Source organism: Notothenia coriiceps, unplaced genomic scaffold, assembly GCF_000735185.1.
Source record: "Notothenia coriiceps isolate Sejong01 unplaced genomic scaffold, NC01 NC01_scaffold00031853, whole genome shotgun sequence".
In the NCBI taxonomy this organism is placed as follows: Eukaryota; Metazoa; Chordata; class Actinopteri; order Perciformes; family Nototheniidae; genus Notothenia; species Notothenia coriiceps.
The window spans coordinates 923419-948190 of record NW_011364554.1 but is presented as its reverse complement, the minus strand read 5'-3'; the positions used below and the strand labels follow the sequence as shown (position 1 = coordinate 948190).

Below are 24772 nucleotides of genomic sequence, written 5' to 3'. Positions count from 1 at the left end.
TATCACAAAGTGGACACAGTTTTTTTTCCCCGTTCTGCAAATGGTCTGGACCGAGGCCTAAGCTCTGCGAATGCCTCTCCAGTCATCGCTGTGAAGATGATTTCAACTGTATCGCCCAGCCCTAGCTGTGCTGTTATTCATGACCTACGTTGGCAGCTAATAGTTATTATGTGAAAACGTGTTGTATTAAATGTTTGGTCCCAACCCTGAATGGTCCACGATGGCAGTACAGACATTTTGGCAGTGAATGGACTGTTGCTATCTTACAAAAACTCATTAGCAGACACTTTAGAGATGTCCGTGCAGATGCTCCTGATATGCTCACAGTTACAGGCAGAAAAACACTGAGGAAAAATACATTTTTAAATTCTCAAGGATCAGGCAATAAAATCATGAACATTATAATCCTGGAAACAAAAATCTTAAAGACGTATAGAAGTTTTAAGTAACCAGGCAGCAATACAAATGTAGTCTGCAGGGGATGCACAGTAAGTTTAACATTGTATCACAACAACATCATTCTTTTGAGATAAAAAACTGTAATTTTGATGATTTAGGAAGTCATTATTTTGTTCCTCAAAATAAATAAATCAGAAAGCTTATACAAGACATAAAATGTCATTTTTTTCCCCATCAAAATCTTTCCATGCTGTACTCCAATACAAACGTTGTGTAACTGAGTGCTGCTGGAATGTTATGTTGGTTATGGAAACTACGTTTAATTACATTTAATCTCTCCTCTTTTAAATATTTATACGACCTTACGAGGCTTGTTTGGTTATTGTTTGCTTCGCCCTACTGAATGTTTTTAAAACAGCATATTGCCATTTCAACAACCCCTATTTTGACCAGCATTACAGTTCACTTAAACTCTGAATGGTATTGTGAAACAAAAGCACATTTACTGTACAGACAGGCGCTAGGATGAGTAGTGAATAAACTTTCCACACCCCGGTTACCACTCACACTACAAAAGTAACATTAATTGAGCTCAAACATTCCTCTCCCAGTATTCACAGTACTTATATTTACATAATAAGTATTCGACCAGTTCTAACTTGTCACACTCTCGTCTAATCTACTAGATTTTCTATGACATTTTTGTTTGAGGTTTGTTGCTTGTAAGATGAGTGTTGATACATTTTGGATGTTGGTAAATCCTACAGTGACCCTTTGTCATGTCTCAAAAAATATCCAACCTGTTTTTTCTGTACCTCCATTTAGTCTGTTTTCCCTCCCGTTGTTACATTTTCAGTCTTCTCTCCCTCTTTTTTGTCCTCTTTTTCAACTCTCCTTCCTTCCTTTTTCCCTCCCTTCAGTACCCTGCCGAGGATGATACAGGCGATGGCGATGATGTGCATGCTGAAGTAGATGGATGTCCAGTAGTGGATGGTGTCAGAGGCCTTGAGCAGCACGAAGCCCATGCACATGTAGTCGTACGACCTCATCTTCAAGAACCAGTGAACCCAGTCGAAGATGTTCTGACCAGACGGACCCAGTCTAGCTCGGACCGACGACTCCATGGCCGACTCGGCTGCGATGCAGAGAGGGATGGTGAGGAAGGAGAGATAGTAGCCCACATGAAGTCCATGCCAGTATGCGCTGATGAACATGGTCCAGCCGGCCCTGAGAGGTACAGACAAACACGAGAGAGGTTAGAGTCAAAAAGACTGTGAGGGATTTCAGATAAACAAAAAGATGCCGGGGCACATTTAGGTTTGTTTGTGGTAATGAGGGCAGTTTCAGTGTGTGGTGAGACAATACATAGTCACTTCATGTCATCTGTCTTCCAGGTAATAAACTTAAAAGAACTTAAAATAATATAATAAAATGAGATTTAAATGATACGCCTGGAAATTTTTTCAATGAAATAAGACACTTTTCAATACTTTTCATTTGTCAAGTATTTAAATATTATAGAAGTATACAAAAAAATAAGCTTTACCACGTGATTATTTTATATAAAATATTGATTTATCAGAAAACATGCTATATTTTAATATATCTCAGTATTAAGATATGAAATGACCCTTATCAGGACAGAATATTTTGACCATATCTCCCAGCCCTACTTAACTTGACTTAAGAAGTCAAATGAAATAAAATATGTTTGTCTAAAATAGCAGAGCTTCACAGACATCGCTGCATAAAGATTATAAATGAAAGATTAAAGCTGGTTAGAAATGAGGGAATAACTAGAAAATATGTTTTAAAATATGATGACGCTTGCCACTACCTCTCATTTAAGAAGGTATATCCTTGCACAATTCAAATAAACGCATTTTAATGCCAAAACAAAATGGGTTTGGGCGTTCATGCCTGTGATATAAGCAGAACCTGCTGCACGCGTAAGGCCTTACCTGAGGGCGTAGGCCCTGAAGGGGGCGTTGGGGTAGATGTAGTGATGCAGCCACCACTGCACCGTCATGTTCCAGTAACGCATGCCGTGGCGGACCTTCACACAGAAGTCCGTGTTGTAGCAGTCGATGTTCTGGATGGTTTTGAAGTCATACGTCTCGTCAGCGCTGGGGTCAGGACTGGCAAAGAGGGAAAAACAATAAACTCTTTACAGACCAAGATTTTTAACAGCAATGCAATTACAATTTACTACATACACACATATTGATGCATCCTCTTTTGATATACTTGTTGGCCAGTGCTGAAGTACCTGTAGTTGACAGTGGGTCCTCCTCCAGGTTTGGACAGCGCTTTTTCTGGATAGCAGCCCAGACCTGCAGTGATAAAACCAGCCTCAGCTCCGCACCACGCTGCATAGAAACGCATCCTGAACACGAAGAACACTGCTATCATGTAGAAATACCTGGTGTTAGAGAGAGAAGAGAACATTGTTCATCTCAGTACCAAAAAGCAGCCGCGATATAACAAAGACATTCAACACTAAAGCACTACCAGGACCTCCATTATTATCTTTAAAGCAAACAATATATTTATTTAGCTCACCATGAATAGTAAGCTATGCTTTACTTTCATTGATTTGTCTCATTGTATTTGCAGTTCTCTGACCAACAGCAGCAACACAAGTAGAGACACTGTGCAATCAGGACAATTTAGGAAATATTACCTACAACATTTAAGTATATAGATGTTTAGCTTATATAAGTATTGAGCATTTGTTGGGTTATTCCAGTCTGAGAAAGTGAATGAAATTTGCTTTTAACATTACATAAAACATAATATTATAAAGCACACTTTTAATAGCATTTAAATTACTGTGTTTTTTGCAGATCCATGAAAGTATACATCGATGCTTAAATAATAAGCCTAAAACTCATAAAACTAACATTGTTTCTTTTATTAAAAGACATTATCAGGGCAGTTTTGCATTGTAATAATACCTAAAGAAAAAGTTGTCATCCAGGAACTCGTCTGAGCGAACGTAGGCGAGTGGGAAGACGGAGTCGACGGCGATGAACAGAGCGCCGTAGAGAGGAACGAGCTTCAGGCGCTGCAGGCACGGCCCCCAGCCGGGCAGGGTCTGCGGGCTCGGTTGCTGCAGCCAGTCAACGTACGTTTGGAAGCGGAAAAACGGGCCTTTAGGGAGATGGAGGGATGAGATTAAGGAATAAAGGCGGTGTTGTGAAGACAGTGATAGACAAAAATGGATGATATAGATAATGCAAGAACCAAAAGGGAACAGTGGAGGAAAGTGTGTTTTGAAAGAAGTGAGGGTGGTGTTGGAAAGGAGATGGTAAGAAAACAAAAAAAACAGAAGAAATTGTAAATAAGACTGATAACGTTATGGACTCACACAATATTGGACAAGAAGCAGGGGGTGAGACAAAAAAAGACAACTGTTAAAATTCATGCAAAAGCAATAAGAACAACATGAATATAGCTCACACACAAACATAATGTTTACAAACGTCCTCTTTCCAACAGAAGATTCTGAGTGTAACAAGTTTCCACAGACTTACCCGTCATTATACCGGCATAGCAGTAGCTATAGGACAGCATATCGTAGAGGGAGGGCACCTGAGACAGACCACCGATGACAGGAGACTTGGCAAAGGAGCTCACGTCCTTCTTCTTCTCCATGTGGAAGCAGTTCACCTCGTTTGCTAAACTCACCATCTGAGTAAAAGATACATAAGAGTCAACAAAGATGCCCACACTGTAACACATAACCTCTTGCACAGGGCTTTTTTACCTTCAGAGTGAGAAGCAGCTGGATGGCGTTGGCGAAAGGTGTCGGTGCTGGCAGACCGAACCAAGTGACCAGCCGGAAGAATAGGAGGTAGAGGAAGCTCCAGCCGAGACTCAATGCTGGGGCATGCCTGGTGGACAGAAATAGATGTATTGTTAGAGTTTACGTTTTACGTCTGCACAGTAGCATTATATGGCAATTGTCCTGTTGTGTGCCATGTGTGCATCAGCTTACTGTACACTACAGCTGAAATGTGTCCTTTATCAATTAGACTGGTATTAAATGTATGTATTTAGTTGTTCGCAAATGCATTTATTTGTCAGATATGATATTTTTACACAAATACATTTTATATTTATATACTGTAAGCTGTCTATCTCTACTCTATCTGAGATCATGTAGGTAAAAGTGCTTGGACAACTTTCTCCCCCACCGGCGTTTCTAAGCTCTATAATAGTTGGCATTAACAATCAGATCACTGTCTGTTTTCCTCAGAGCCTAGCAACTAGAAACAAGAGAAAATAAATGTTTTCCTTTACACAGTTACTCTGGTTTGTTCAACCATCTGGCATCTCATATACTGCAATCGCAAGCAAACTACTTGTTATAATAAAAGTACTGTTCTCTTCATGTTTTGGTTTGGCAATGGTCGTCGTTATCCTAAAGCCCATCAATATTTAACCTCATAATCTAAAAGCAAATATATTGTCTCTTTGTCACTTTTGTAGGCAAACAAAAATGTATGAGGGCTTTTTAATATGTCTGTTAAAAAATGAAAATGTTTAAGTTCGGTTTCAATCCAAAAGCTCAACATTTTGTGAGGATTAACCACTTTATTTTGGTCATACGTAATGAGAAATTGAATATCTTTAGATTTTTGGATGTAAGTAAAGCAAGATAAGCCATTTAAAAATAGTGTGTGTGTCAGTGAAATATGTTTGGAAAGCATGAATGCCCATGTCTCACCGCCAGCTGATCTTTATAATAAACCATGTTCCAATCACCGTCACCAGAGAGTGGAGCGTGTGGATCTGACAGGTGACGATGGCGACAGAGAGGCCCAGAAGAAGAGCTGCCCCCTGCTTCACAGGAGGACCTGAAGGAAAACAAAAGTTATCAAATAACAACAATTATAAAATAATACAGTACACAAACACCAGAACTAGGTAAAAAAGTAATTTCTCAGCATCATTCACATTTCAAAACTTATATGACCGTAGGCAGGATTATAGCTGAAGAGGAGCAGCCCTTCTCATTGGTAAAATGTTAAAATTATAGTGTTTTTGTATTTTGTCCACCCCATGTATGTGAGTAATAGAAAATCATAACTTCCTGTCCCACAATGCAAAATGTAGCCCTTTATAAAAACACAATTTAAGATTAATTAGGAATGAAAAATACTCAGTAATAAGGACCATGAGCTATAATAAAACTATTGACCAACAATACTCACTGAGGTAACGGAAGAGGAACCCAACAGGGATGGAGGCAGCGAGGATTCCTAAGTAAACCAACTCATCGGGAGACATCTCTCTTCTGGGACAAAAACACTGATCAGCTCTAAACGTAATAATAAATGCATCCAAACCATTCCAATATACTGAGAGCAAATTGCATTGGAACAGCTGGTCATTTGTTATTTTTTGATGACTGTATCCAATAACCATTGATCAAGTCCTTTAGTGTGTTTTACGGATTTGGAAGTGTTAGATTGCATACAATTACATTGTGGAGGTAATATTTTTTGCAATTGACTCATTTAATCCTAATTATCCTAAAATACATTATTTTTGCTCAACCATTTATCTTGGGAATTTCGTGTTTGTTTTTCACTATAATGTTTACTTATATGGTCCACACAGGAAGATAACGTTGCTAATACTAGGTATCCAAATAACTAAATGAAAGCAAATACTAATGTTAAAATAAGGGTTTGTTTCACAATATAGGAAGCAGATATCTTGCCAAATTACAGTCATTTCCGGTAAGATGTGCAAAAGCACTTGTAACATTGTGTTGCAGCATTATGTAGCACTACTCGAAATACAAAGTCGAATAGAAGCGTTAATAAAGAGATTGAATGCAAGGGACAGCCATGTGCCAACATTACGTAACCTATGTTCATATAACACATGGAAACATATCCATGGGGTCAATGGGAGGAATATGTTTGTGACTGAGTCCACAGTCGCCAAGTCTCAGGTACTTAAGCCCAGGAGAAAAATGGGGCAAACAGGTGATTCTTTGATCAGTGTCACGAATTGTAGATTAGTTACTCAACCTAAATAATCATAGTTTAATTTACATTACAATTAAATAGCTCAGAGCCGACGTGTGTCTTCCCAACAGTGCCTTGCCTAAAGGCTAACGTTAGTTCCAGGAAAGTGAACGTGGAACAGCATCAACGATAGAGAACAAAGCAAGCCACATCGTGAGAATACAAATGTATACAGCACGGAATGAGTGTTAAATGTGGAGGATGAAACACCAACAAGCTGCATTCCTGTCTGTGTTTACTGTATGTGTCGTTAGCGTTAGCATTGCGAGACCAAACTAAACCCTCAGCGTAACGTTAGTATATAAAAGTGGCCGACCGTTGCACTAGAAAGAGTCAGTTGGAAGGTTTTACTTACATTGATAGTGTTAAATCAGCAACGTTTAAATTACTCCAGTCCCTGGCAGAGCCTGTCACACCTACAACTACCCATTCACACCGCTGACACGAAATGCATTTACTTCCGTGTACTGACTGAATTTTGCACCCCTAGTTAGAATGGTACCGTCCTACGCGGTGTCGTCATCGCTCGTCGACTAATCATGAAGGTTTACCAATAGACTGTATATATATATATATATATAAAAAGGTTTACCTTACACAATTTATGACTGTACCATTTTAGCCTGAAGGAGTGTATGGATAATCCGGTCCGAATTGAGACGACAAAATCACCTCATATCTGTAGCTATTGCAATCTATGGCAACTGATACAAAAAAAAAACTCCATTCTACTTCATTTCTTTATCCGTGCTCTTAGTTTATGATAGTTTTATTGATCCCAGTTTGGGAAATTATGTTATCCATGCATATTTCGCTTAGAATAAAACTCAATAGTATAGACTTGAAAAAAAATATAAGGCCAATATTCTAGAAAGAAAAGTGCAACAACTCAGTTCTCCGGTCAGACCAAACAGTTTTATTCAAAATGTTGACAGAACAGGCAGTATCAGAACACACTTCCTGGACTACATCCTTTTTAATCTTCCTCCTCGTCGTCAGCGCCTCCAGTGCCACCCTGGCCCTTCTTGGCGTTCTTTCGCTTGACGCGGCCTGGGCGTCCACCACCGTATGGAGACCTCAGTGAGAAGTCGATGTGCTTCTGGCTGTCCAGGCGAACCACAAAGGAGGGGATGTTCACCACCTGCTTTCGCACACTGCAGAGATGGACAAAGAGTTAGACTCTAGAAAAACACATTACAATAGTCAGTTTGATAGATTCCACTTTAGTTTAAACAAAGACAGGAATCCAAATGTATGACAAAGTCCAGATGAAGTCATCTGAAATGTCTAGATTGGCTATTGCCATTTATTTACTGCAGGCTTCATTTACGAGGAATTCTTGACACCACAGAAAATCTGAGAATGTGATTTAAATCATCAGCCTGAGTAATTCGTAGGTGTACAGTAAATTTGACAGTTGCCCGAGGTGCAATCCCCTGTAACTTACCAGACAGCCACAACACCACAGTGGCACAGCCTAAGCCTTCAGAGGCAGGATTGGCTCTGGGCAATATCTATTGACAAGGTATACGGTTTTGATACCGAAGTGACCTTTGTGAAAAGTTTAACTGATCTCAGCCGAGAGCGTTAAAAGTTGATGGTCCTCTGAAGAAAGAGGAAGCATTGAGTTGAGTCTCAAGACTTGAGTACCATTATCTGACATTTTCCCCCAGGAGCCTTGTAGCTTACCGAATATGCCTCTGGCGGATAAGGACACGGGCATGGTGGATGCTCTTGGCGAGTCCAAGCTTGAAGACCTGTGTCTGCAGCCTCCTCTCCATGAAATCTTCAACCTTCAGGCCCAGGATGTAATCGAGCTTCATCTTACCCTCATCGAGTACGCCTATCCTCACCAGACGTCTGAGTAAAGCATTACCTGGTAACAGGAGCCATTTTAAAATCCAGAACAAGGACAAAAATAGCCACTTAAGTGAAGTTACAATTGGCCTCATTCACGAGGAATTCTTGACACCACAGAAAGTCTGAGATTTGATTAATTAATCATCGGCCACTACATTGAAACATGAAATGGAATTTTGCATACCTTCAAACAGACGCTTGGGGTCCTTCTCGTCAAGAGTGAGGAGCTCTCTGGCAGCTTTGCGGATCTTGGCCAGGGTGAACTTGACCCTCCACACCTCACGCTTGTTCCTCAGACCATACTCGCCTTGAAAAAAAGATGGGACAGTCAACCGTTAAGTTCAGTATTATGTAGTTCTTAAGAGGGCAACATGGGGTTTAATTCATAACTATACTCGAGATTATGAAATCACAGCATACCAATGAGTTTCAACTCCTGGTCGAGACGGGACTTCTCGAAGGGGCGGCGGGGGGTGACATAAGTCTTGCGACAAACCCAACTCCTGGCAACGGGCATGGCGGCTTATACGTGCCTGCAATAAAAGACAGTCAGCATGTGTAAGAAAATCTGTATTTAACGTGAGTAAATATCCATTATTATCTCCACATTTATACATCTAATAAAATATATACACACACGCACAAATCAGCTTTAGATAATCCCAATAAATCAACGTAATTTCACCAGTGTAAAAATAAAATGGCATCTACGTTGTTATTTTAAAAATACTACATAGTTCAGCAATACGTTATGATTAATAAACCTAGGACTGTGGCGGCCTTCAAAATCCTGCAATTCTGTCTTTTCAGCTTATTAAATACAATCTGCAGTTGAAAGACAACTCAGAAATGTGCAATATATTTTATTGTGGGAGATATGGATGTTAAACTCCATACTCCAACAGTTTCACATTAGCATTACGCTGTAATGTGTCGCAAAAGTTCCTAGATATACAGGTATTGTTTGTAGAATGTATTAAGTCAACACTACTAATGCCTTGCCAGGAATACTTCATAAAAATAAGTGTGTAAGACACCATAAAAATACGCTAAAAGCAAGCCATTGTAAGACATACGACAAGGCCGCAGATGCACCGCACCACGTTGTTAAATGTGACAAGCTAGCGTTAGCTTAGCTTAAGCCGAATAAGCTTTTCAATGAAACAGTTACAAAACCATAAGTTGGTTATCTAAAAAAACGTTTCCTTATACAACTAGATTTCCTACAACTATGTAATACCAGTTGTGTATTTAAGATGTCTAATGCTGTGTGTTTGCGAAGTGTGGTAGCAAGAGGCCGCATATCATACCTGTCTCGCTCAGGCCAGCGAAGTAAAGAGAACGTTAGAGGAAGTTCCAGTTTATTTATAGGGCCTACGCACAAACTGCATATCCCAGGATGCACCTCTGCGCCCGAACGGAAGAAGGAAAATTGGTCTTGTTGCACTCTGTTGGTCAAACAAGGAAAACACATCTGAAAACTAAAGGTAAATAATATGTTTCTTAGCGGCAGATATTTTATCATAAATATGAATCATAGTCACACACCTGATTATTATAACGTACTTTTAGCTGGTGGATCATATACAACTTACAGATAGTTGTTATCGTCCAGCCACCAGGCTTCTCAATTCTGAAAACATTATCATCATGACTGCTTTTAATGAACCTGGACTGCTACTTGTTGCTACTTATCTTTTTCAGCAGTATTTTTTATTATCTATCTATTTCATCCCTTTTTCTAATAACATTTGTGAAATTATTTTTGGATAAAAATGTTTGTTAAATTACACACAGTCCTATTTTATATTTTATTTACGTCATCCCATCTTATCTTACACCATATTTCCATTATATATACATGTCATCTTTAATTAATATTATTGCATCAAGTGCTTTTTTCATTTTGGAGCTTACCTGTTCACTCAATACATTTAATTGTACGTTATGACCTTGTATTAACCTACAAAACACTTGCAAAGTCAAACTGAACGGAAACTGAACCTAACTTTAGGGTCCACTAGGAGTCAATTGACTTGCTTTGTCTTCGGGGATCTCTCTCTCACTATACCTCTGGTGAATTTGCTTGTATTGTAAAATGTGTAACAAGTGGTGGGAGATCTTGCATGACAACATGTGTAAGAGTGAGGGTGGTAAGGTGGTAAACTCAGAGAGAAGGACATGGTCGACTATTTATAAAACTCTGAAATGGGACCCTGAGCATGTGTTTCTGTCTGTCAGGCTGCACGATCAACTGATGGACACACAGAGGCTCACTTGCTTTCTCTTTCACAGCCCTATATCCTGTCTTTTCTGGACAGGACACCGGTCATTTTGTGGACTTTCTTTGCCTTTTTCTTCTTCGAATAATCTGTGAGGTTAAATAGAGTCTTAATCTTCTTTCCCCTCGCCCTTTTGGATCTTCTGTTTTTCCTGTTGGGATTGTTTCCTCTATTTTCTTCTCCAGTCTGATTCCCTGCTCTCCTGTGAGCGTATCCAACTTTGTATTTTCCCCAACTCTCCTGCTCCTTTTTTCCTATCTTCCACTGTTCCCTGTCTCCTTGTGCGTGGTTTTTGTGCCATGCTCTCCTCGCCCACTGTGATTCTCCAGCCCTATGGACTTCCTGTCTACCCACAGGCAGCCACATGCTACCCCAGCCTAGTTCAGGTAAACCCTCCTTCATTTGTTAATTAAATCGTAAAACCTCCTATTTTCGGTCATGTTTGTCTTCATTCAATGTCCTTTCTGTTAAGTCTTATTACGGTGACTCAGGGTTCAGAAGTGGAACATAAAAGATTAGAAGTGATAATATGATTGAAATCCATTTTGAATGAGTTAAGGGCTGCAACAATTGCGATTACTTTCACGACTGTTTAATTTGCAGATCATTTTCTCGATTTATCATATAGTTGGTCAAATGTCAGAAAATGTTACCAAAATGTTGTTAGCATTATAAAAGGACAAAGGAATTAAATACACTAACAAATGTTCACATTTAAAAAGCTGTATCAATTGTTTTTTTGCCACTCAATAATCACTTTATTGTCATTGGAAAATCCTGACAGTGTATACAAACCTGTTAAACAGTTATGAAGGGAAGATAGTACAAATATTTAAAAATATTTGTAAATATATATAGCTGTGAAAACAACTTCAGAGCTTTGTTTTCTTTGTTATAAGTTAGAAATGAATGTCGGTGCTGCCAACAAACCATCAAGATAGCATCCCCAGTGAAGAGTTAAAAATGTAATACTGCAGAAGAAACCAAAGGGCCCTTATTTCCTTGATAAATAAGTCCAATCTTACATCTAATTTGGTGTTAGTGTTGTGTTGCTCAATAGGGACTAATCGTGTTGTGCACAGAAAAGATTAGAGGAATGACAAATCAACGAGGCCTGAAGGGAGCTGGAGAAGCACACTGATTACGAAAGATCCCATACGTTAAATAGTTAGGACACATTTGGGGTTATCTTTAGTCCACGGGTCTCAGTGAAGTGATGCCAGCAGTGTGTGTGTGTGTGTGTGTGTGTGTGTGTGTGTGTGTGTGTGTGTGTGTGTGTGTGTGTGTGTGTGTGTGTGTGTGTGTGTGTGTGTGTGTGTGTGTGTGTGTGTGTGTGTGTGTGTGTGTGTGTGTCTAAGCGTCCCTGACATGCCATTAATGCCACAATGCATCTGGTATCTCTCTACCTTGTCTCTGTGCTTCACACCAGCTGTATTTTTAGCCTCCTCTTCTGAGCAGATAATCACAGGAGGAGATTCTGTCACCTGTCTTGTTTTCTTCACTCGACTCTATTTAAAACGGTGTGAAACCTGCCTGTTGTGCCTTTTACATTTGGAGTATTTAGCTTTATTAGAAGAATAAATCACATCTAGTTTAAAAAAAGGAACATTTAGATGGGTGCTTGTAAGGGAAAAAAAAGAGATTCGAAACCTGAGGAATGGAATACTAACTTTTCCAAAGCAGTCTAAACGCTGACTGTCTGTTATACAATATGTGTAGCTACTCCTTTATCACTTTTATTGGAAGAATACTAGCAAAACAATTATTTGGGCTGCACGACGGGTTTATCCAAATACTATAATCATTTAAGCATTTCCTTATTCTATATACATTTCCTGATTATTGCACAAATGCTTTGAATATTATGGAAACCTAAATAGCAGAAAGCAGGACGTAGAGAACGATTGTGTTGAAAAAGGAACCCTTAGTTTAATTGAATAAACATCCTGTTCACAAACATTTGTAACTTGGCCGGCACTAAAAGGCCACATCTGCAGTTTAGTGTCGTCTGTGTGTAAATCCTGTGGCAGCTGTCCCAGCATGCACCTGGCTCATAGCTGTTGACCTCTGACCCCCAAGTGACAGCTGAGGAGGGAGACGAGAAGAAAGGAGAACACATGTTAAACAGAAAAAGCCTGTAAGGAGGAGCGGGGGAACACTGTGTCTGTATGCACGCCTGCTGACACTGTGATATTGAATCTGGCACAGTGGTGGTTACTTTCTATGGGGGGAAATTAAATAAACTTGCAGTGATATCTAACAGATTGTCCTCTCATCTGTCACTTTAGTATCTGTGAGTAGAGAAACCTGGCAGTCAGAGTTTGGTTGTCTAATCAGATAAATGGGACACAAAACAGACAAATGTTAGTGTTGACGTGTTTGGAAACATGTTGCAGCAGGAATGTGTACCTAACACCAAAGAATCCCTTATTTTACTGAATTCTCCATGAGTAGACAGATTGGCAACAAGAACTTAAATATCTCATGGGTTGGATTTCTGTGAAATTGAATACAGACATGTATTTTACCCAAGGATAATGCCATATGTAGTCCCCTAACTTTGACATTAGCATCACAACATGAACTTATTTCTTATTAGCAAATGTTAGCCGGCTATCTGGCTAATCCAAGATGGTAAACAAAGTAAACATCATGCCTGATTAACAGCTGCATTTTAAATGGAATTGTGATTTTGTTAGAATGCTGATGTTAACTCTTAGCTCAAAGCACAGCTGTGCCTGACAGAGTCTGATAGCTGTTGGCTGTGGTTTCCACCGAGAGAGACTCTGAACAACTCATGGCCTACTTATTTATTCTGTTGGATGGCAAAAGTTGGTATTTACAACAGAAAACATCATAGGGGTCTGATGTTTAGGACAATAGCATTTAGTTTATGTAGTTTGAAAACTTTGCTTGAGTTACGCGTGTCCAAATTCAACCCTGCTTTATCAAATTCCTTTTTCATTGTCCCTGTATCTTCTTATTTTGAGTGCAACAGCTGGTAGAGATATTTAAGAGTTTATTAAATGTCATTGAAAGGAGTTATTCATTAAAGTAAAACCTAAAGTCCTAAAGCTGGCTGACAAACCTTTGCATGTAAGGAAACACAAAGATAAAAGTTATGTCAGTATATATTCGTTTTCAGTCCTTATGCTAAGCTAAGCTAACCAGCTATTACCTCTAGCTTCATATGTACAGTAAGGACTTAAGGACTTACTTAAGGACTTAATTTAAGAGATTTAAGACTTGAATGATTTTTTGTATTTCCAGGATTCGATTTTTAAGGATTGTATTCTTCTCCAAAACTTGAAAACGTTTTTCACCTTTTACCTTTTCTGAATCTAATAAAGTGTGTGGATTTTTTGTCTGAATCTTGCATGTAAAAGTGTATGAATACAGCACTGGATTACATGTACTTTTTGTCCTACATATCTTTTATTATGATTCTCTTAAAATCTTTAATATTTTAGCTTGTAGTCAGAAATATTTTTGGAAAAATAATATAAGAGCTATTTTTTAAGCGGTATTGCGGTAGCCTATATATTATTTAAAAGTGATGTTGGAACCGTAATAATACCATGTTAGCTTCCTAAACACGATATTCTTAGAGTCGACCTTTACAATGATATACTGTCTTGGAACTGTAGGAGCATTTACATCCAGGTATATCCCATGTGGTGTGTGTGTGTGTGTGTGTGTGTGTGTGTGTGTGTGTGTGTGTGTGTGTGTGTGTGTGTGTGTGTGTGTGTGTGATGGTGGGTGGGGGATGAGGTGATTGACAGGTACAGATGACCACAGCTGGTGTGGGCTCCTGGTGCCTTTTTGTTCTGGCGATCATTTGATGTGATTGGTGGATGAACAGAGCTTTTGGTGCGGTAGGCGGGTTGTTAGCTGACATTAAAACATGCAGCAGTTGTTGGACAATGCACCAGAGAGCAAGGAATGCACTGACAGGGTAAGACAATGCTTTTAGCTCCTTACCTGAATTATTCACTTGGATCATTGCTGTAGGAGGATGAACTTTTGTTTCTCTAATCTGTTTTAATTTACATTTCTCAGCTGAACTCTTTCTATTTCTGACTCAATGGAGTTTATAGTAATTACTTTGTGATTTGATTTAAATCATCGTAGTGCTCTTTTGATGTGACTCTGACTCATGGTTTCACTCTTTCAAACCTTAACACTAAATATACCTTTATAATTTATTGAGAAACTAGAACAAGGAACATTTGGACTTTTGTGCTTATTTATTAAAATCAATAATATTTGACAGTTAGAAGTAAAAGTCCTGCAATCTAAATGTATTGAGTAAAATTACATAACAATTCAAATCAAAATGTGCTTGTGGTAATGGTTCCTACTATGCAGAATTGCCAATTTCAGGGTCATTCACATTTACTTAGTCTTTTGTAACTATGCATTAATATCACTGTAATGTAGGTGATAGAGAAGGAACACTGCTGTGTAACTTAAAGGTGGGGTTAGGAAAGAAAATGCAGTTGATTCAAAAGTAAAAAACAGCTAAAATGTTCAAGTCTCTCAAAGTGTACTTGGCATGCATATTAATTAATCTACAACACTGTCAGTTTTATCTGCTTTTTATTTTTTTGTATTTAAAGGTTCAAACAAGCTCTCAGACGTTAATAGGTTAGATGTTTGTTTTGTGATTTCCATACTTTGAGGGCTTTGTGTTTATCTGATGTTTGTGTCGTCGTATTCAAACTGACAACAGATCATTCCTGTGAGAGCCGGAGAACAGACGCATGACGGTCTGTTTGTTTACACCTCTGACATTTAATATCTTGTGGTGCTGATCCCTCTCTCTCTCTCTTCCTGCAGGGAGGCCCCGGTCAGGAGGCCGGCCCTGGCAGCGGGGACCCCAACCTGTCCCAGGTCTACGCCCCTCCTCCCTCATACCCCCCCCCAGGGCAGTGTCCACCCACATCTGCGGGCAGACTGCCTCTTGAATTCACCTCTGCACACCCCGGCTCAGAGTACGCTGAACACCCCCAGCTCAGAATCTACCAGGGGCCCCAGCTCGAGGGGGCCGAGGTTCTGACGTCCAGCCACGCGGTAAGAACAGTTTGTGAATTCACGACAAGCAGTCCCAATCAAATCTGATCTTCAGTGAGTTAATGTGATAAGTAGCCCTGCTGCTTCAGGTAGAACATCCTTATGTCCCATCAGGGGAACATGGACAGATATAGTTTCTTCTATAATTAGAGCCCCACTTGCACTTTTGTGTCCATGTACGGGAATGCTGTCACACTCAAAGTGATGGGGGGCAGCTGAATGGGGATTTGTTGATGAAAATAAATCCCCACTTCTCCATCTTCTAAGCGTCTCATTTAGCAGGCAATAAAACAGATCACCTTTCAACATTATGGCTGTGACATTTTGTGATGATATGAACAGTTAAGTATTCAGAGGATCACATAACGTACACTTTCTATAAAGAGATTTTCTTAGAGGGCTTCAAATGTTTTACTGTTTCAACAGTGGAGTGTTATGTTTTGGTGTGAATTGAAATATAATTGTAAAAGAAGGAAAGAAATAGGTCCTATGTTAAGTTAAGATGTCTATTTTTGTTTTGAAAATTCAACAGTTTGTCTCACTGTAAAAAAGTTTTCTCAACAGGCCATTTTTATGTTACTGTGTTTATTTTTGTTAAACTAAGTAAACAAATATTCCAGTTCAGTGAAATTATTTAAATATATTTCCTTAATAAATAAACTTGTTCCCAATATGTACTAAAATCGAATTCCTAATTGTAGTGCAGCAACTTACATAGTCTATTTTTAAACATGCTGGTGGCATTGTATGAATGAACCTCTGTTTGCTGGTCCAACTATTTGTCTATACATAAATAACTTAAAAGCTATTCCCTGGATTGCAGTGAAACTAAATGAATGAGTCCCAGGTGAGGTTAACAATTTAGCTTTTGAGTGAAATATCTTATCACCTATTTGATGGATTGCTGTGAAATCTGATACTGATGTTAAAGGTCCCTAGAGGATTAACCCTAATGATCCTCTGACTCTCCAACAGTCAGTACAGCCTCAAGTGTATATGTTATACATACCATGATAACATGATAAACTACGATGTGGCATGTTAGCATGCCATAATTGTGAGTGCAGTGTATATATAAGAGTTTGGTTCTAAAGAGAAAACACTTTTTTACACATTGTGCTTGACCCTTCAGCTAACTGATGCTTGCCAAATGAATAATTTGTAATATTTTAAAGCTGACTTGTGTTGTCTTTTTGTGAAATTATTGTTGTTTAAAAAAGTATATTGTGGTATTTATTTGTTGTTGTAATGCTGTGGAGATTCTATATAATGTATAAATATTTGCATTTTTGTTGTTCTGTAAACAAGTTAGCACAGGCACTCATTTCTGGAAACACGTGTGAATTTTTGTTCTCAATTAACAGGTTGATTTTCAATTTTTAGAACACAATAGATTTGTATGGCTCCATTTAGTCATAAATGTGTGTCATTACTTTTGCAGTGCAGTAAACCTTTGACATCCACTAATAACATTTCCTTCAGGCTTGAAAACCTCCACCATGACACGGTCAGAGGGCTTTAGTTTGATCTCTCTTCCTCCTCTCATAAATGTTTTGGCCCCATCTATATATTTTATTACTAGAGCCCCTGATATACTCGGGTCCGTGCTGAATTTCGGGGAAAAGTTGAGACGCCGCCATGGAGGGAGGGGGTCAAAGGGGGAGGCTGACCAGATGACCCCCTTTCCCCCTCTGAAATATCGCTCAGGTCCAGAAACACAGTTCTGCATCGTGAAATGACACCACCACCCCCCCTCCCCCTCCCTGTATCCCTGTCTCCCCATTTAGCCTGTCTCTGTGTGTGTGTGTTTGTGTGTGTGTGTGTGTGTGTGTGTGTGTGTGTGTGTGTGTGTGTGTGTGCGTGTGAGCATATGAGTGAGGTAACTCATCTACATGGTTCAGTTACAGACCCAGCTGTGACACTGGTTTGATTATTACAAGCAGATAAGTAATGTTTGTTGGGGTCTAGTTGGACTTTCATTTTCTTTCCTTTTTTTGTCTTTCTAACAATCTACCTCTCATTCATTTTCAGCTTTTAATACTGCTTTCATTATAAATCCTGTATCCCTTTCTGTGTGTGATATTTGACTCTGCAGAGCTTTCTCTCTCTTTACTTTTCTTCCTGTAAATGCTGATTTTACATAGTTTAGTTTCTGTGGCTCCGTACCTCACTACACAAAGAGCCCTTTTTCTCCTTTGCTCACCCAGGGAAGGTTTGTTTTTCTAAACATTCTCACAGTTATACTCGTGTTCAACTGTGGGAGCTGCGGTAAGAAGCAGTGTTCTGCTGTTGGCTTTATTACACAAAGACAGATTAGAACCAGACCAGTCTGCTCAGTGTTAGAGTTCAGGTTCCCCCTTCTTCTCCCTTGTCTAAATTATCCTTATTTCACTCTTTACTGTCGTCCCTTCCTCTGAACTGTTGAATGAATTCTTGGTTTGTATTGATAGTTCCTCCTTGGCCTACTCTTTGTTTCCGTTGCACTCTTTTCTGCTGTGTTTGATGTTTACCTCGAAATAAAAAATATTTTCTCTCTCTTTTCCTATTCTGTCCTTTATTGATTTGTAAGATTTTCCATTCTTTTTTTATTCCATCTCTTATTCTTTACTGTGTCCTTCTCCGCTGCTCTGATACCAAAGAAGACTTGATCCTTGATCATTGTCACAACACAAATCCTAAAGCAGCCTCTTTCCTTTTGTTTCTTGCACTTTGTTTCCTGCTTCTACTTTCTAATTATAAAGCTTTTTACCAACTGACATTTCTGCTAGTCTTACTCTTTCTTTTTTCTTCTGTCCTATATATAGATATGCTCATGAAACTTCTCCTTCTATCTAATCTATTTTCTGACCTAAATTAACAGATTTGACTTCTTTATTAGTAGATTTCGTTTTATCAGTATAATATTGATTTATATTTCAATCATCTTCTATCTCTACTTTTTAACTTTCCTCTGAGTGACTCAAACCTTTGCTAATGACTTTCTCTCTCTTTGCATGCATATTGTTCTGCTCCTCTGCACTGTGCAGGTCTGGCTTTACTTTCTTGTATTTAGCTTTTTCCTTGTCGTACTTAGTGCTTTCTGTCTTCTGAGTTGATTTATATAATTCTGAGCTGTAGCCCTTCATTAGATCCTTTCTCTTTCATATTGCTCTTTATAGTTTCTTTTTCTTTTTCTTTGAAACAAAGTCTCTTGCTGTCCAGGTTCTGTTTCATTTCTCCCCCCCTCTCCCCCTTTTTCTCTCTACAAGATGTGTTTTGCCGACCTTGGTATTATACGGGGCTTAATTTTGATCAGGATTTCATTGGAGGTTAATACAGAAATGTCTTGGTTTAATTTATTTCCATCCTTCGAGGCACTATATGTATAAAAAGTAATGCTTTAAAACTATTTCTCCTGCTTTTCCTATTTGTTGAATTCTCTTTCTTTCGTTTTTAGCCCATCTGCATGTATATATTATTAACATTTAGTTACTGCTCTACTCTTCTTTTTCTGTCATTTAAGCTTTCTAAATATTTTTTCACCATAAAACTCCAACTTTATTTTCCATTAACTCCATTCAATTCACTTTGACATCTTCTTGCAGCTCGAATGTGTTTGCTGAAGTGAAAATGTCAAACAAAGCTGTGTAAAGGCAGAAAGTGAAGGAAACTCAATTATCCAGCTCGTGTCACAGGTGCCTGTCACTCACAATAAAACGTCCATGCCAAACTCTGTCGTTTTAACTTGTGTTTTTGTTGTATCCATTTATCTAAATGAATGCATTACATGTTTAAAAAAAACAATTACACTGGATGTCATTTATTCTTGAAGTTTATTTATTTTTTTCAAAAATATATATACACAAGATTTACAAAATGGCAGTTCAAGTTGGATCTGTAAATGGAGAGGCGTTGCAGAGAAACCTTCTGATTCAGTTGTTAGGGAGCCGCAACATAAACTATCAAAGCATTGCAGACGCAATACAATACTTACTAGTGAGAGTGACTAAATGCTCATGGCAAACGGTCACAAGCATAAAAGGAACAGATAAGAATGAGAAGAGAACAAATACTGGTTAGAGATCTGTAGCAGAGGAGAGGACAGCATGCAGGGAGAGGAGTTAAGAGAAAGTGAGAACAGAGAAGAGACTAGTTCAGAGGGAATGGCCGGAGATGAACACAGCAGAGGTGAGGGACATGGGAAGTTCTTCCATTAAATATCAAGGAAGGAGTTACAAAGACTGATGGGAGGTATACAGTAACATGGGAGCAAAAAATACTGAAAACATGACTCAGGCAACTGGGAGGAAAAACAAACAAAACATCCAAAATGAAAATGTGTATTGTTAGTTCCTGGGTGGAATTGTCTACTAAAAAAGGCAAAATAAACAAAGTAAACATCGTGGACTGTATCAATGCTGAAAACCTGAGAGGTGCACACATCAATCATGTTTAAAGAAATGTTAACTGTCGTTCAACTCATTCACATGAGAAGAAACCAAAGTCTTTTTTTGGGAGGACGTGCCACTTGTCATATGAAGCTTGCCTGAATAAGACTGCATACTGAGAGAAATGTTACTAACTGTCGGTGATTTCATGAGTGATAAGTTCGGGAATGTCCAGACACATTTTTTTTTAGGCATTTAAAAATGACAAATCTAAAACTGAGCAAACATTATCCAAAAGAATTCGCGATTAATAATAAGTAGGAATTTAAAAAAACTAATACCAAATTATGACTAATTTACCAGCAAACACATGTAGGCGAAATATTCAAAATGTATCTGGACAAACAGTAAAAAGGGGTCTTTGTAAATCCTCAGGCATTGTTTTCTCAAAACTTAACAGGCATCATATTGCACAGAAAAACATTTTCAATATTTGGGTTAGCAGCAAATCACATTAGCAGCAGCATCAACATTTTCCACATTTCATCATGAGGCTCCCATGTATCTCATCAGCTGTGACGCTTCAACTTGAGCGGGTCAAACCAAGACTGGGATGCTCACTCTCTCCGGCTGGCGTCACTATCCTCTCTCCATGAGCTCCTGCTGTGAGCAGTGCTGCGAGCTGAAGGAGGAGAGGGCTGGTGGTGTGGGTGGGGTGGGNGGGGGGGGGCAGTGAAGAGGACAGGGGATCAGGTAAATGAAGGGGAAAGAAAGAAAACATGTTGAGATTGTTGTCATTACAAATTGTTTGCTGAAATGGTCAACAGTGAAGTTTGACAGACAAATAACGGTCCAGTGTTTACAAGAACATTTTGTCAACCTGATGGAAATTGGTTGAAGACTTAAACATTTTGTGTTCATCACTGAGAAGATATCAGCTTTGCATGGAACTACCTGCCAAGCTTTACTGCCACAAAAAGGCCAATGATACAATCGAGGCAACAGGAGCTTTGCCTGAATAAAATGGGACTGGTCATGTCACTCAAAACTGAGCATCAAATATTGCCACAATGCCTGTTTGAATGTTTTCAGGCTGTACTGGGGAAATCATCGACCCCTCTACATCCTGACAACGTCACCCAGATCTATCTGCATTTTAGTTTACATATTTACATATGGTCAAAGAGTTCTGCAAAACCCAGAAGAAAACAAAAGAGAATCACACTTACCCGTGTGAGGGGAAAAAAAACGACACTATGCACTAGTTGGAAATAAATCACAGCAATATCATACAATATTTACAAAAATAAACTGTTGACAAATACACATGTACAGCAAGCCTGCATCCACTCAAGTTCTGCTTAGTTACCCCTCAGTCTGAAATGGGTTAATATTTCTACAGCAGCAATTAATACTGTTCAAATAAACAAAACGACCCGTTTATTTTCTTCAAATTTGTACACTATCATTATCTAGGAGTCCTTACATTATAGGATCTGGTGGAAAACAAACCAAGTGAACATGGAGCTAATGTGTTGTTGTTATAGGTGTACATTTATTAAACAATTTGGAACTGTCTAATACCTCATTTTTAATACCAATTATCACCTAAAATAGTGTGCTCCTCCACCAATAGTATTTTAGGTCCTGGACAGCACAAGCCTCAAGACTAATGGACCACAATCACATCAGAAATACTTCTAGTCCTGTCCTGTACCGAGGGTAAATAGTCCTTTATTTCTCTTTTTATTTATTAATTACTTGTCAACTGGGAAAATGGACATAAAGCATCTTGACTCAACTCGCATGTCCTTTGTTGATAAGAGTGTACATCTGATCTAGACAGTAATTTAATACTCAACCATATGACCTTCAGATAGCACAGGTTAATGTGCAGTAAACACGTCGGCTCTAACTGGTGCCATTCTGGCATTTTAGGGTTTAGTCAAATTGTATCATACTTAATTCAACATTAAACTGCTTATTATAAAAATCTGCTTTGCTGCTCCATAATTCTTGTACTGGGCCACGACTGCCAAAACAAAGGATGGAAGAAATTCAACACAGAAGAAAAGTGAGGCAGCATCTCAGCCGTGCCGTCCTCTTCCTCCTCCTCCTCCTCCTCCTCCCAGAGAGTCCCTTTAGCTTACCAGCCGTGCACACAGATCATACAAACCGCTCGTAGTTTCTGGAAGAGGCAGCAGGTTCTCGCTGAAGCTCACCACGCAGAATTCCCCTTTGGCTGTATTTAAAAGATGGCAGCTTTTCTGTTGATTAACAGCTGGTGAGGTTAAGAACGCCAACGTGGAGGTCAGAGGGGCTTCATCACTTTTCTGTTGGCCGGGGTCTGCTGGATTCCAGGTACTGGCAGGACGTCCGCTGGAGGCAGACTCCCTCTCTGCTTCTGGCTGCTTTCATTCTGGAGATGGAGCTCAGCTTGGAGGAAACCACCCTGATGAAGAACACTTGCCTGATTCCTTGATCATACACAAAGTCAATGGTCATCACGTTCAGACTTTCTCCCAAAAGCTGGCCAACCATTTCTTGACCGGATCATTGAATTAATAGAACTTAATTCAAATCAGGAACAAGACTTAAGACTTAAGTTCATTGCTCTCACTGGCCTTTTGATCAGGATGAAGAACAGGATGATGCGCGGCCATCTGATACCTTTGGGGCAACCGGTGCAGGACATACAAACCACCTCATCTTCCTTCAGACACGCGGCGGGCGCCTTCTCTCATGCGTTTTATCACAGTCTTTAGGAGGAATGTGTAAGGGTGATCTGAATCTGTGGACTTCTATTCAAACAGGAGAGAGCAGGATGAAGGGCTGGCAGCTGTTTGTATTTCCCTTTTGGTTTACAAGGCTTGAATCTTCAGGTCTTGAAGCTGTTGACTTGAGGAAGGAAAACACATAACAGAACACTGTTAGCTTTGACATCTGAGGGTCGCTAGGGAACAGGAATCATGGGGGGGGGCCTCACTGAGTTGTTCTATTGACTTTTGACTCTCTTTGCTGACACTACACGTGTACCCCAGATCTAAACTCCCCACTCCTAATGTAAAGCAGTTCCTATCCAACAACATCTGTAATCTGAATCTAAGAGTATTCATGAATCTTTCTATGTGGGTCTTCTGTAGTTTGCTAACTCTATCTGAAAAGGCTGATGTGTCTCAAGTGCAGTGCATTGTATATGTGAAGCTCCATTATGGTCCCCTAACTTCTCCCTTTATGGTGTTCCCCCCCACCCCCTCAGGAGGCAGCCAAAGCGGCTGAACTGGTTTTGCAGTCTATCTTTTCAGGGTCACCGGGGTAGAAAGTGACACCATGCGCAGTGAGAAAGGTCACACAGGAGTCTAAACAAGAGAAGCCCAGATTGGAGCGCACATACTCCACGAGCAAGTCGGGCCTGAACCTGCGGACAAAGGAAACCGAGAAATCAGGAACTCATCATTCATGGAGAACTAAAATGTGAAAATAACTCTTTCTGGACCTTCACTTACGTTTTTACCATAGCCCGAAGTGCAATCATTCTCTCCCTCTCAACAAACTTGTCAATGAGGTATGAAGCCATGCGCGGGGCTTCTTTGTAGAGCTTAAAGAAACGGTGATAGTTTCCTAATGCCCAGGCAGCGCGGAGTGCAAGAGCATGAGCCACACACACATCTGCCCGCAGGGCCGGGGTCAGGTACACCAACTCAGTGGTCAGATCTGGAGGGGGCAATGATTGGCCAACGTTTAAATATGAAGGGAAGAGATAAGAATGTATGTAAGCTGTTTATAACATGTGAACAGTGACTTTACATCTTTACATGCACAAAATGTTTATGACCTTCTACTGAAAATATTCACGCTTGGCTGTACACATGGCCTTGGAACAATATTATTTCACTCCTGTTGGATAAATGTCATATCATTTGGGATATTGCCATATTCTGATTTAACGCCATCAGTGTGAGCGTACCTCCAGAGTTTTTGGTGAAGATGTAATACAGCAATCTATATGCTGTAAACTCTCCAATGTTCTCTGACGGGTTGTCCTTATACAGGGCCTTCAGCTGGGTCTGGCACTGGTTGAACTCTTCATGGTCTCCCTGGAGACAATTAACATTCGGTCATTATTATAAAATGTACTGTTATCAATTTTTAACTACCGCAAAACGTATAGAAAATAAAACAGACTGACCTTTTCCAGAGCAATGCGTGCATGACACTCGTACACTTCCACTGTGAATTCAGTACGAACTCCTTGGACCTTTTGGGGAAAATAAAAACCCATTTAGATAACCGTGACAAAAAGCACAGACGGAGGATAACATTGTACAAATACTAAGACAGGGGTAGAAATGAAAGACTTGCTGCAAACTGACCGTGAGGTCCTGTCGTATGGACTTCATCTGTTCACAGGCATACGTGTACTCCTGGTGGGTTTTCCAGTGGAGTTTCACAGCCAGCAGAGATCTCCTCAGGACCTGGATACAAACAAGTTCAGAAACAGGTAAGGTGTGGATCGTGATCTTTGGTGGTGTAGATGGAGACATAAATATACTATATAATATAAAAGCTTCATCATGTCATCTCGATCTTCACCCTTTTTTATGCATTGTAAAACAGGGTATATGCAGGAATCCTGAAGTCAAATGGAATTCCTTTTAAGACCTTCTTTAAGACCCTTTTCATACATTTTAAGACCTCATCGCCACTTTGAGTTTTAACCGGTTACATTAGCGACTCACTTTACTAT

The 24772-nt window shown here is 39.5% G+C and overlaps 4 protein-coding genes across 7 annotated transcripts in view; 1 reads left to right on the top strand and 3 right to left on the bottom strand.

Moving 5' to 3' along the window:
• Nucleotides 1-703: 703 nt before the first annotated feature.
• On the bottom strand, nt 704-6890 carry mboat7 (membrane bound O-acyltransferase domain containing 7). Of its 2 annotated transcripts, none has more exons than XM_010788512.1 (9): nt 6799-6890; nt 5619-5701; nt 5132-5261; nt 4169-4295; nt 3936-4092; nt 3357-3552; nt 2669-2821; nt 2361-2537; nt 704-1626 (listed from the first exon to the last, which is right to left on the bottom strand). In XM_010788512.1, the coding sequence occupies exons 2-9, from the start codon at nt 5692-5694 to the stop codon at nt 1221-1223; spliced, it is 1422 nt and encodes a 473-aa protein (XP_010786814.1). In that variant the 5' UTR covers nt 5695-5701; nt 6799-6890; the 3' UTR covers nt 704-1220. The 2 variants fall into 2 exon arrangements, with proteins under 2 accessions (XP_010786814.1, XP_010786815.1); XM_010788513.1 differs by having other exon boundaries at nt 5619-5698.
• A 449-nt stretch (nt 6891-7339) lies between these two features.
• Nucleotides 7340-9701, bottom strand: rps9 (ribosomal protein S9). The gene is made up of 5 exons (XM_010788511.1): nt 9614-9701; nt 8724-8836; nt 8488-8610; nt 8133-8319; nt 7340-7597 (listed from the first exon to the last, which is right to left on the bottom strand). Exons 2-5 carry the CDS (start codon nt 8818-8820, stop codon nt 7420-7422), a joined length of 585 nt encoding a protein of 194 aa, XP_010786813.1. The 5' UTR covers nt 8821-8836; nt 9614-9701; the 3' UTR covers nt 7340-7419.
• Nucleotides 9702-10428: 727 nt separating this feature from the next.
• The window catches only part of rbfox1l (RNA binding fox-1 homolog 1, like), an 18897-nt gene continuing 4553 nt past the window's right edge, over nt 10429-24772 (top strand). The window contains exons 1-3 of one of the 3 annotated variants that reach the window (XR_799988.1): nt 10429-10971; nt 15425-15658; nt 17241-17365. Coding sequence is in view for 2 of the 3 variants with exons in the window: in XM_010788508.1 (XP_010786810.1) it covers nt 10885-10971; nt 15425-15658; nt 17241-17249 (330 nt within the window). In the remaining variant the exon portion in view is untranslated. Of the gene's footprint in view, nt 10972-14296; nt 14541-15424; nt 15659-17240; nt 19012-24772 lie in introns of those variants that run through there. The other 2 variants (XM_010788508.1, XM_010788509.1) reach the window with 2 other exon arrangements.
• leng8 (leukocyte receptor cluster (LRC) member 8) overlaps nt 19454-24772 on the bottom strand; it is an 11276-nt gene continuing 5957 nt past the window's right edge. The window contains exons 11-15 of the mRNA XM_010788510.1: nt 24399-24500; nt 24215-24283; nt 23993-24122; nt 23532-23739; nt 19454-23443 (exon numbers count right to left, since the gene is read on the bottom strand). Of these exons, the coding sequence (XP_010786812.1) occupies nt 23281-23443; nt 23532-23739; nt 23993-24122; nt 24215-24283; nt 24399-24500 (672 nt within the window). The 3' untranslated portion in view covers nt 19454-23280. The remainder of the gene's footprint in view (nt 23444-23531; nt 23740-23992; nt 24123-24214; nt 24284-24398; nt 24501-24772) is intronic.

Coding starts and splice junctions, on each gene's coding strand:
- mboat7 (XM_010788512.1), bottom strand. CDS start 5,694: ATGTCTCCCGATGAGTTGGTTTACTTAGGAATCCTCGCTGCCTCCATC. Junction 4,093..4,168: donor AGCTGCTTCTCACTCTGAAG/GTAAAAAAGCCC, acceptor TCTTTTACTCAG/ATGGTGAGTTTAGCAAACGA. Junction 2,538..2,668: donor GGACCCACTGTCAACTACAG/GTACTTCAGCAC, acceptor CCTCTTTGCCAG/TCCTGACCCCAGCGCTGACG.
- rps9 (XM_010788511.1), bottom strand. CDS start 8,820: ATGCCCGTTGCCAGGAGTTGGGTTTGTCGCAAGACTTATGTCACCCCC. Junction 8,611..8,723: donor CCAGGAGTTGAAACTCATTG/GTATGCTGTGAT, acceptor CTTTTTTTCAAG/GCGAGTATGGTCTGAGGAAC. Junction 7,598..8,132: donor ATCCGCCAGAGGCATATTCG/GTAAGCTACAAG, acceptor CCATCTCTGCAG/TGTGCGAAAGCAGGTGGTGA.